This window comes from Hipposideros armiger, unplaced genomic scaffold (assembly GCF_001890085.2).
Source record: "Hipposideros armiger isolate ML-2016 unplaced genomic scaffold, ASM189008v1 scaffold_23, whole genome shotgun sequence".
In the NCBI taxonomy this organism is placed as follows: Eukaryota; Metazoa; Chordata; class Mammalia; order Chiroptera; family Hipposideridae; genus Hipposideros; species Hipposideros armiger.
In genome coordinates, this window is record NW_017731373.1 from 7,064,243 (window position 1) to 7,076,973 (window position 12,731).

The 12,731-nt window shown below is 33.1% G+C and overlaps 1 protein-coding gene across 1 annotated transcript in view; it reads left to right on the forward strand.

Moving 5' to 3' along the window:
- CYP20A1 (cytochrome P450 family 20 subfamily A member 1) overlaps positions 1–9,863 on the forward strand; it is a 55,185-nt gene extending 45,322 nt beyond the window's left edge. Inside the window, exons 12-13 of the mRNA XM_019635742.1 lie at positions 4,965–5,054; positions 5,204–9,863. Of these exons, the coding sequence (XP_019491287.1) occupies positions 4,965–5,054; positions 5,204–5,354 (241 nt within the window). The 3' untranslated portion in view covers positions 5,355–9,863. The remainder of the gene's footprint in view (positions 1–4,964; positions 5,055–5,203) is intronic.
- The last annotated feature ends 2,868 nt before the right edge of the window (positions 9,864–12,731 follow it).

Here is a 12,731-nt window from a genome sequence, read left to right on the forward strand (position 1 = left end):
ATATGAAAGTATAAAATTCACATTTAGAGGTAAATATATATTTAATATGAATGCTCTAATAGTGTAATGGTGGTGGGTAAATAACTTATAACTATAGTATAAAGGTTAAAAGACGAAAGTACTGGGCCGGCTGAGTGGCTCAGTTGGTTAAGAGCTCGCTCAAAGGTTTGAGCTCTGAGCAACAGCGGTTCGAGTCCAGTCCGAGCTGAGCTGCCAACAGGTGGCAGGATGGCTCAGCTAAAAAACAAAACAAAACAAAACAAAAAAGTACTAAAAATAACTAAAAATGCAATAATGTGTTAGTGATACACAATATAAAAACATGTAAAATGTGACATTAGAAACATAAAATCTTGGGAGAGAATGTGAAAATGTAGAGCTTTCGTATGCATTTGAAGTGAAGTCATCAATTTAAAATATATGGTTATGACTGTAATATAGTTTACATAATTCTGATAATAACAAAACAAAAACCTGTAGTAAATACACAAAGTAGAAAGAGAAAGGAGTCAAAGCATCCCACAACAACAAATCATCAAATCACAAAGAGAGCAAAAGAGAAAGAAAGGAACTATAAAACTGCTAGTACACGATTAACCAAATGGCATTAATATATCCATACCTATCAGTTTCTTTAAGTGTAAATGGAGTAAATTCTCCAATCAAAAGTCACAGAGTGACTGGATGGATAAAATAACAAGACCTGACTGTATGATGTCTATAAGTGACTCACTTCAGCTATAAGGACACATAGATTGAAAGCAAGCAGATGGAAAAAGGTATTCCATGCAAATGGAAACCAAAATAAAGCAGGATGCTATACTTCCATTAGACAAAATTAATGTTAAGCCAAAAACTAACAAGAGATAAAGAAATCACTATATAATGGTAAACAGGTCAGTTCATCAAGAGGATGTAACAGTTGCACATATTTATACACCTGATATTGGAACACCTAAATAAATGAAGCAAATATTAATAGATCTGAGGGAGAAATAGGTAGCAATAACTTAATAGTAAGGGATTTCAGTATCCCACTTTCAACAATAGATAGATCTTCTAGACAGAAAATCAATAAGGAAACATTGAACTTAAACTATACATTAAACCAGATTGAAACAGATGTATGCAGAACACCCTATTCAACAGCAGCAATAGAATACACATTCTTCTTAGGTATACATGGAACATTCTACAGCACATACCATATGTTGGCCACAAAACAAGTCTTAATAAATTTAAGAAGATTGAAATCATATCAAGCATCTTTCTGACCATGGTAAGGGGTTGGGGAAACAGGAGAAATCTCACTGAAAAAACAGTTGTAGGTATAATGTATATTTCCAGAGAACTGTATTTAACTAATGTTTTTATATAGGTAAATTTGCTCACAATGATTTGTTACAATTAAACTTGATGCTCACTTGCAAAGAGCTATAGTTTATAATGAACTCTTAAATAAATATCTTGTTGCTGTCTTCATAAACCTTATTTTCTTAGACATTGTGTACATAGATAAATTGCTAATATTAGGAATGTGTCAAGTTTGTAAACCTAACGTAAAATGCCACTTTCTTTTTTGATTAAATGTTTCAAAATCCCAGAAAAAATTGAGTATTTTATTGGTGAAAAAAGATCCAGTATGAAATGGGAAATCAATTATAAGAAGAAAACCGGAAATACACAAATATTTGGAGATTAAACAACATGCTACTGAATAAACAAAGGGTCAAAGAAGAAATCCAAAGGGAAATAAAAAAATAATTTGAGACAAATGAAAATGAAAACACAACACACCAAAACTTATGTGATGTAGCAAAAGGAGTTCTAAGAGGGAAGTTTATGGCAATAAACACCTACATTAAGAAAAATGCAAGATCTCAAATAAACATACTAATTTTGCACCTCAAGGAACTAGAAGAAGAACAAAGCCCAAAATTACTAAAAGGAAGAAAATAACAAAGATCAGAGTGGAAATAAATGAAATAGAGACTAGAAAGATAATAGAAAAGATCAATGAAACTAAGAGCTGACTTTTGAAAAGATAAAATTGACAAACCTTTATACTAAGAAAACAAGAATGAAGGTTCAAATAAATAAAACTAGAAATGAAAGAGGAGACATTACAACTAATGGCACAAATACTAAGGATCATAAGAAATTACTACGAACCATTTTATGCCAACGAATTATAATAGATAACCTAGAATAAATGGATAAATTCCTAGAAACATAAAACCTACCAAGCATGTGACAAAATTAAACATCCTTTCATTATGAAAACTTTTAACAAATTGGATATAGAACAAGTGTGCCTCAACATCAATAAGGCCATATTTATTAATAACAGGCCTACAAACATCATATTCAACAGTGAAATGCTGAAAAAGTTTTTCCTCTAAGATCAGTACAAAGACAAGGATACTTGCTCTCACTGCTTTCATTCAACATAGTATTGGAAGTTCTAGCCAAAACAATTAGTCAAGAAAAAGAAATAAAGCGTATCTAAATCAGAAAGGAAGAAGTAAAATTGTCTCTATTTGCAGGCATTGTATTATATATAGACAACCCTAAAGATTCCACCCCAAACTGTTAGAACTAATAAATGAACTCAGTAAAGTTGCGTGATACAACATGAATATACAGACTTATGATGGGGTTATGTGGCCCAATTAAACCCACCGTAAGTTGAAAATATCATATGTTGAAAATGCATTTAATACACTTACTAAACATCATACCTTAGCCTAGCCTATCTTTAATGTGCTCAGAACACTTACATTAGCCTATTGTTGGGAAAAAAATTATCTAACAAAGTCTTTTTTATAATAAAGTGTTGAATAGCTTATATAAGTTATATATATTGCTTTTGCACCATTGTGAAGTCAAAAAATCCTAAGTCAAACCACCATAAGGTGGGGACCATCTATATGAAAATTAGTTGCATTCTATACACGAACAGCAAACTATCAGAAAGAAAAATTAAAACAACCCCATATACAATAGCATCAAAAAGAGTAAAATACTTAGGAATAAATTCAACCAAGAAGGTGAAAGATCTTTATACTGAAAATTATAAAATTTTGATGGCAGTAATAAGACTCAAATAAATGGAAAGATAATCTGTGTTCGTGGATTGGAAGAATTAATATTGTTAAAATATTCTTCCTAGCCAAAATGATTTACAGATTCAGTATAATGCTTATCAAAATCCCGATGTTATTTTTCACAGAAATAGAATAACTAATCCTTAAATTCACATGGAACCACAAAAAACCCAAAATAGCCAAAGCAGTCTTGAGAAAGAAGAACAAAGATGGAGGCATCACACTTTGGGTTTCAAACTATATTACAAAGCCATAGTAATTAAAATTGTATGGTATGGGCATAAAAGCAGACAAATATTGGGTTGTCGGAAAAGTCATGACACATTTTTGCAACGAAAAACATAGAAAAATACGTCATGACTTTTCCAACAACCCAGTAGATCAGAGACACATAGACACACAGAATGAGAGCCCAGAAATAAACCCTTGTATTTGTGGACAGTTAATTTTCAACACAGGAGGCAAGAATAAGCAATGGGGAAAGGATAGTCTCTTCAATAAATGTTACTTGGAAAACGGGATATCCACATGCCTATCTTACATCAGGCAAATAGAATAAGACTTGAATGTAAGACCTGAAACCCTAAAACTCTTAGAAGAAAACGGGGTAATAAGATCCTTCCCAAAGATCTTGGCAGTGATTTTTGGATTTGGCACCAAAAGCAAAGGTAACAAAATTCAAGATAAACAACTGGAACTATGTCACCGAAAAGTTTCTGCACAGCAAAGGAAACCATCAAAAAATGAGAAGGCATTCTATGGAATGGGAGGAAATATTTGCCAACCACATATCCAGTGCAGGGTTAATATCCAAAAAATATAAGAGACGCCTATAACTCAATAGCAAAAAAAGAAAGAACCCAATTAAAAAATGGGGAAAGGACCTAAATAAACATTTTTCCAGAGAAGACATACCAATGGCCAACAGGTACATGAAAAGGTGCTCAGCATCACTTATCAGAGAAATGCAAGGAGACATCAATCACCTCACACCTATTAAGATGGCTAGCATCAAGAAGACAAGAGATAACAAATGCTGCTCAGTGAGGATTTGGATAAATGGAATCCCTTGTACACTGTTGGTGTGAATGTAAACTGGTACAACCACTATGGAAAATATAATAGTATGGGGGTTCCTCAAGAAATTAAAAATTAAGCTACCATATGATCCAGCAATTCCATTGCTGAGTATATATAAAGGAAACAAAATCATCTTGAAGAGATATCTGTACTCCCATGTTTACTGCAGCATTATTCACAGGTATGGAAACAAGCTAAGTGTCTGTCAATGGATGAATGGATAAAGATGTGATATACACGTGTATGTAAAATAGAATATTTTTCAGCCTCAAAAACTAAGGAAATCCTGCCGTTTGCACACCATGGGTAAACCTGGAGGGCATTATGCTAAAGTGAAATGAGCCATAGAGAAAGACAAATATTGCAAGGTATCAATTATATGTGTAATCTAAAAAAAAAAAAGTCAAACACAGAAACAGAGTAGAATGGTTGTGGGGGAAATATGGAGTAGCTGGTAAAAGGATACAAACTTTTGTATGATTTATCCTTTTATCTCATAAAATGATGTAAACTCATGTCACAATTTTATTATTGCTGGTTCCAGAGAAATATATTTTGCATCTATTGTTTAGAATAATCAACTAAGCAGAAAGAGACTAAAATATATATTCAATAATTTGGGAACATAACAATAGGTGAAAATGAAATACAATAATGGCATAGCAGTTTCTATTTTCAGTAGTTTTTAAATTTTATTACATACCTGTGTTCTTGTAAAGTAAATATGTAAAATACCAGTGGAGTTCTGTTGTGATTAGCTCCAAATCTCCTTTTTAGGTTTGATCCAGACCGGTTTGATGATGAATCAATAATGAAAACTTTCTCCTTGCTTGGATTCTCAGGCACGCAGGAATGCCCAGAGTTGAGGTGAGATGATAGAGGAAGTAAAGTGAAAGGAAAGATGTCAGACTTTGTACTTATAAATTTGATGATCACTGTTGATGAGAATGAGCAGTCTATATAATTAAAGCGTAATTGTTAATCTTCAGTAACCGGTCAACTTTCTTTCTGACTAGGTTTGCATATATGGTGACCACAGTACTTCTGAGTGTATTGGTGAGGAGACTACACCTACTTTCTGTAGCGGGACAAGTTATTGAAACTAAGTATGAACTGGTAACATCATCAAAGGAAGAAGCTTGGATCACTGTCTCAAAGAGATATTAAAATTTTATACATTTAATTTTGTTGAAAAGGACCATTTAGAAAATTTGCATTGAATCCTTTTATTAACTATATATCATTGTGCGATATAAGCACCTATTAGTACTTTAAGTAAATTTGATTTTTTGTATATCAGATTTTTTTGATGCATGATACATATTTATATTTACTGCATCAAAATAATGATAATGGGAAGCTTTCTACTTTTTTGTCTTATCACTTTCTATACCATTATTTTTGTATTTTTTTATCTTGGTTTTCTCTAAAATTAATATTCCTGAAGAGAGAAATTATTTTGCACAATTTGGGGAATCATGGTTTCTGAATAACTATAAAAGAGAAACATAATCCTATTCCTTTTCATACTTACAATAAATCACCTTAAAGGGAAAATAAAGGACTTCCCATCATTTTATTTTTTGGATTCATGTTTTTATTTTCTGAGTATAAGTTAGTTTGTGTTTAGTCATTGTTATTAGGTTTGAATAATTCATTGGGTAACCTATCTTGTATTTGCTATTTTGATGCCTCCCTGGACTGTGGTAGTCATTTCATGACTTATAAGGCTCATTTTGAAATGTTCGGATCATTTTGAAAATAATACAGTTGTTTTTTAATGTGTTTTAAAGTGTTTCTCCTAAGTGACAAACTAAGATTGAGGCTTGTCTGTCCTTCTCTTTTGCTGGAAATCTTATTGGCACTAAATTATTCCACTAATTCTCTAGTTGTGGAAACAACAGAATTGTTATATTTATTATTATGTCACATACTGAATAATGAATTCATGATTAAGAAGTGAGAGAGCACTAGCCAAAACCAAATTGAAAAGAAAACAAAGATGGGTGAAAATAATTGCCAAATATATGATGGAAAGAGATAATAACCATATTATTTATAAACAGCTCATACAAATTGTTAAGAAAACATACAGTTAGTAAATGGACAAAGGACATGAATAAACAGCTTTTACAGGAAGAAATAGCTAATAAGCTTTTAGAAAAATAGTCTCACTAGTAAGCAAAGAAATATTGGGGCTATTTCAAAAATATTTTAAGTATCTTTCAAAATTTACACATTTAGTACTGGTAAGTTTTACATTTAGCACTTTTTTATTGATAGTGTTGTATTTTAGTCCCCCTTTTTTTGCTTACATCGTTCCTAAAGAATTGTTTTTTTTAAATACATTTTTAAAAACAACAACTGAAGGAAATATGCCAAGTACAGATAGAGAGGAAAGGAAGAAAAATGATAAATGTTTGCAAGTGAGCTGATCTTTGACATTGCTGAATTTCACTTGTAAACTTAGTGTCAAGAATGCACCCTAGTTATTGAGTTATTTTATGCTGTTTATAGTTAAATAGCTCACATTTTAGACCTAGTTAAACGTGGTTAACAATAGAATCTAATTAGAAGCAGCCTTTATTTCTGACAAAAATATTTAACTTACGGGTAATTTAAATTCTAAAACTTTAAGTCCAATGTATTCTTAGTTCCTAGCATCATGTTGTTTCTTAAAAGGTATGTTTCAAAATAAATTGTTTCCCACCCACCTATCATTTTCTATGTTTTTGTGTATGTAGCACATCTTTTTTTGTTACCTTAATTGTTACCTTAATTTTGTTACTTTAATTGGTTTGGAAACTGGCAGTTGTAGGCAAGAGTAGGCAATTCATATGTAAACCAAATGTTGGTAAAATCAGAAGAGATAAGTGGAATTTTAAAGTAAGTGAGACTTGATCAGCAGTGGTCAAGCAAAAACAGAGCAGCTGAGCCAGAATCAGGGAGCTGGCATATTGCCAATAAATGAGGCACTGTGTAATTAATGATTGGAATCAAGGAAAATAGAGGGTAGAAAAATCAGCTAATAAGCACATTTTATCCATAGTCACATGACTATCAAAATATTTAAAAAATCATCTTCAAGAGGATTTAAAAATATATTGTTACTCATGTATAAAATACGTTATCCATTCACTGTTGTTCTTACTTGGCCCTTTGTGTTTATCAAATGACTGAAAGTTTAGTAGCGTCGGTGTCACTGATGGCTTGTAGCATGATTCTAGCAGGACTCATAAGTTTGGTAGCTTTTTGGTTTTTAAAAAATTATTTCTTCACTGATTTCCATCTGCATTCTTTTTGATAGTTCAGAAGTTTGTTGTTAAAAACAGCAGTACACATTTTTATGGAATAAAAGGGCTCCTCCACACTTTGCGCTAATAAAATTCAAGGCAGAATTAATACTGTGCATGTGTTTGGGAAAAATGAAAAACTCACATTCTGTTTACCTGCAGTTTCATTTTTTTACATAACTAGATTCTATCTTATTTATAGACCCTATGTCAAAATTTGTTGTCTTTATCTATATAAATATATAGTTTACATTTTAAAACAAAATATTCTAGTTTTGTTATGAAAATTATATAAGTTTATTGTAGAAAAATCTAGGAAATATAGAAACACAAAAATAGCAAACTCGGTCACTGATAGTCCCACTACTTTTTGAAAAACAGTTTTAAGCTTCTGAGGTAAATACTTCTACTCTCTTTTATCCGCATTTAATTTTACAGACATATATAATGTTCTCTTCATTTTGTATATTATGAACAGTAGCATTTTCTACAACTGGAACATTAGTATTCTTCTCACTTAGAATGTAAGCACAGATTTTTGGCATTCTTACTTTTCTTTCTTTCCCTTTTCCAATATTCTTGTTTTGCTTTTCAACTTTAAAAATGTCCTTACTTCTCCATTCATTCTATCAAAAACCATTATATATTTGTACATCTAAATTACTAAAGTCATAGAACAATATAGGCATTATGGTGAGCATTTAAGAAATAAATTATTCCACTGTCCTAAGAAAAATATCCAGTATAATTAAGTCCAAACTGAGATGACATTTCAACTTTAAGAGGAAATCTTAAAAATCTTTGTTGTTGTTTTCAGACTCTGAGGCAAACAGATTAAGATTCTTCCCTGAAGACATCTTAATTTTTATCTCCAGATCCATAAAATCATTGTTAACCTATATAATGTAGCTTTTTTCACATGTGATTTTGTTGACAGATTGAAAAACACAATTCTACCGAGAGGGTGTAAAACTGAGGACAATGATCAATAGCATTAAGGACTTGTTTATAATAGTAGCTGTGAGAAGATAGCTGTGAGAGAAATGGACACTATTTTCAGGGCAGGTTTTTATAATGTCAACAAATTGATACCAGTGACTTTATTTTTCTTCTTAGCCAGTCCTGTGCCTGTTTCCTAAGTTACTAAGACCAATGATTAAGGTAGAAGGGGAGGATTTGGGCTGGGAGGGGACTGGGGGTATGACAACAAAGCAGTTACTGTTACTACAGGAGTCAGAGGAAATCAGCACAGCCAAAAAGCCTTAATACAGTGTTGCTTTGGACCTTTGTGAGTGACCTGCACTGATAAAAAGGAGTGAGACTGAATCTTGCAGTAATAGTGAAGCTGAAAGTAGAACAGGGGACTGGAAGAGGCATTTGTTACAAACCAAATACTTTATATACCTATCTCATTTAGTCTTTAGAGCATAACAGTAGATTCAGTGACAAACTAAAATAGTTTTTCAGTCTTGCTAGAAGAAATACTGTAAATGAAGATAGGTGAACTAGCTAAGAAATAGTAAGTAAAAGATCTAAAACTTCAAATTATTTTAATATCTTCAGTGGGGTTTATTGGTGTATTTTGTTCTTCTGTAAAAGGGAATCAAGCAATAGTTTCAAATGATGCACTAGTCATAATAGCTAAAGAAAATGATTATAAGAGTACTGTAACAACAGTATTAGAAGAAACCTTAAAAAAGAAATCAATGCTACCAACACAGTCACTTTTGTACAACCGCTTAAACTTTTTCCTGTTTATATATACATATATATTTTTAGTTACTGTTATTATAACAATATGGTTTAGTTTTTAATTAATGAACTTTAAACATTTTCCTTTGTTAGTTAATTTTTGTAAGGGCCTTAGGGAATATTCTTTTTTTGGGGAATGGACATTTAAAATAGATACCAATTTAATGTTTGATTTGTAGAATTTTATAATAATAAATGGATATGAATTAATAGATAATTTTAAAATTAGAGTTGGGAGCCATTTTGTAAAACATCCAGGAAATAAACAAAAGTCAGGAAATGCCATTCATTTTTCTTGTTCCACTACCTATTTAGTTTATTGTTTGGTGGCTATCTTTCTAGAGAATGGGAATGGATCTTGTGATATAGCACGTGATAAAATGCCATGAGCGGATAAGTCACAAATATCCTGTTGAGTAATTAAAAACAACACACACACACACACACACACACACACACACACACACTCACACTTATTATCTAAAATACTTGCAAATTCTTGTTTTAATATTTAACACATGATAGTAAGGACTGAAACTGTGCTACCTTACTATTGTAACTGTATTATAGATAAAATTGTAAAGTGCCTGTCTCCAAAAAGGCAATCAATAAATATTTTTGAATAAATGAATGAAGTCTTCATTGAGGTTTTCTGTGCATGTAGAATAAAGGAAATTATTGAAGTTACTTAATAGTTGAAAAAGATTTTCAGGTAGTCAAACTACCTCTGATGCTAATTAATAGTACTTTGTGATATGCTAAGTACCTCATTTCTAAAAGTATTTAGGAATACTTTTGTGTGGACACCTTTCAGTGATGCCTGTATTAAGTGTGACCATAGATTTATAATAGACTATAGTTATACAAAATACCAACCAAAATAGTTGGTAAGCAAGTAGTACTTTGTTCCTTCTATACCTTATCAGGTCATCATTAAACCAGGAAATGTTTAGGTATTAGAGATTTTTATTAGGATGGCAAGAGCATTGTTCCCCAAAGTGTGTCTCGTGGAACACTATTCTGTGAGATGTTTTGAGAAAGAGATTCTGGATCATATTCATATTCAGATTCTCCATACTTAATTTTTTCTCATATTTATAATGCATATTAATATATTGGAAGTGCTGAGAGCTCTGTAAAGAAACCTATTTTAACACTAAATGTTCCAAATGCATTTGATAATGGTACCCCTTTTTCCAGTTATACCTAGTATCCTATAAAACCAGGGTTTCTTGGAAGTGGTGTTCTATAGAATAGAACCCATTTTGTCCAACACGATCAAGAGACAAATAGGAATTTCAAGGAACATCTGTCTTAGGTAGTTCCTTAAACTACGCATGCTCTAGAGATTCTCTAGCCTAGGAATGACCATAGTCTTAGAATCAAACCACCTGAATTTCATATTCTCTCACTCCCTTCCCTCTACCTCTTCTGTCTGTTGGAGCACATCATCATCTAGCTCTGCTCACTCTCTCCTATACACCTGACTTGACTTCCATTCCTAACTTAAGAAATAGGGCCTCTTTAGTTGAGCAGCAGTTTTTTTATTGAGCACTTAATGCATGTCAGATCTTATGCTAGACACTGGGTATCTATATTCCCAGTGAACAAAACAGACATGACATTATTACTGTATTCTCTCTTCTGTGCTTCACCCAGGAGGGAGGATCCCAAATTCCTATGTCCCAAAGCTTAACCTTCTAGCACTCAGAACTCTCTAGCTCCTGGGTTTGGAAGCAGCTCAAGGACCCTTTAGGATAGTGGCTGAAAGGGACATGGGAAGGAACTTGTAGTTGAATACATGACGAAGATCACAAAGTCTTCTGTTATAGGCCTTGGGGAAGAAGCACAAGGAACTGTTGGAAGTCAAACCATTATTTTTGTTATTTTTTAGTGTATGAGCAAGAGAATTAAACTAGGTATCTTATCAAGGAAAACTGTCAACATTGATGCTACACAGGAATACTGGAGAACTTTGAGAGTGAGAAGAAATAAAGTTCAGAATTGGTTTGACTAGGTTAAAGAGCAATATTTACTACAGTCATTTGTATGAATTGTTGCTTAATTACATGGCAGCATTAGGTGTTCGACTTTCATTATTTGTTGTTTGCGTTAGCAAGGTCATCAGCTAATAAATAATTGATTTTTAGAGCTTAAAAGGACCTTGTAAAGATTATATGGCATAGCCTGCTCACAATCTAAAAATTAGAGGGAGAAGCCTAGGGCTTCTGAGTAGTAATGCTATTGGGCTTTCACTTGGGATTTTTCTCATATCTTTCTGAAAATATGTGCTTAAGTCTATGCTGCTGTTATATTCGTAGGATTTTGTTAAGCTTTCAAGGAGGTGTAGATTCAGAAGGAAGTGGAAATTTAAAAAGTATTCTTGATATAGAACCTTTGAGGGAGATGCAAATGTGTTTTGAATGTTAAATTTACTTAGATTTAAAAATACTTATCTTCAAGCAAAGTTGCCATGACAACCTTGCTTAATGTGTGTATAAATTTTATGTCTGTCTCTTTGAGGTTTTCATCATTCCCAATACAGGGTTTAATCACAAGAATTAGGTACTGTGGTATATTTCTATCTGCTTGGTGCCCTGTGGGAATTACACAATTTTGGAAAATGCAAATCAAGCAATAGGGCAGTTCTATAACACAGTGATTTCACCAAGATAAATATCATCTTGTTCTCTTCAGGATCAACAACCAATCTGGTTTCAAACCCAAGATAAAATTTTAGATAGAAGCTTCTGTTTTTTCTTATTCAAAGGACTTACAAAGGAGGGCTCTAGGAAGTTTGGGAAATTCTGGACCAAATCTTTTGGTCAGGCCCCAAACTGATCCAGCCCTCTTGGGACCTTCTAAATATAATCTATAAATCATCTAATCTAAATCTAATATAAGCTTCTTTACAATGGCCAGGCATGTGCACAGAGACACCCCAATCTAGCAATGCTAGAGAGAAACCGTTATCAGACCTCTTCATATCCTTTATCCTACTTCAGATACCCTTGTCTATCAGGCTGTATTTTGCATGTCAGGCCAGGAGAAGGGTAGAGGCTTTGGAGATTCAAAGTTTACGAGGAAGGAACTCTCATCCCTAATTCTGGAAATACGAATTTATTTAGCAGTGGAATAAGGAGGTAGTCACTGGGACCTTTTAGTAACAGTACTTAGGACTTTTACTTAAGAACTCTTTTTTAAAGATTTTTATTGGGGAATTGGGGGAAGGGGAACAGACAAGTTGCTGTCTTTTTGTTCTTTAGTCTAGTTGTGGAGGACGTTGCTTCACTGGCCCAAGTTGGCACCATCATTGCGTTCTTCCCGGGCGAGGCAGATCAGTCGCAGGCTTCTGGACAGCCGTTCACGGTGGCTGCTGGCTACACACGGTAGCCCATGGCAACTCACTGCAGCAGGGGCTGCAGCCTACGCCATCACTGGCGACTCACTGCAGCCCAGCTCCAGGTTGAGCTGTTGTTCAGCATCTTAGCCAACCGAA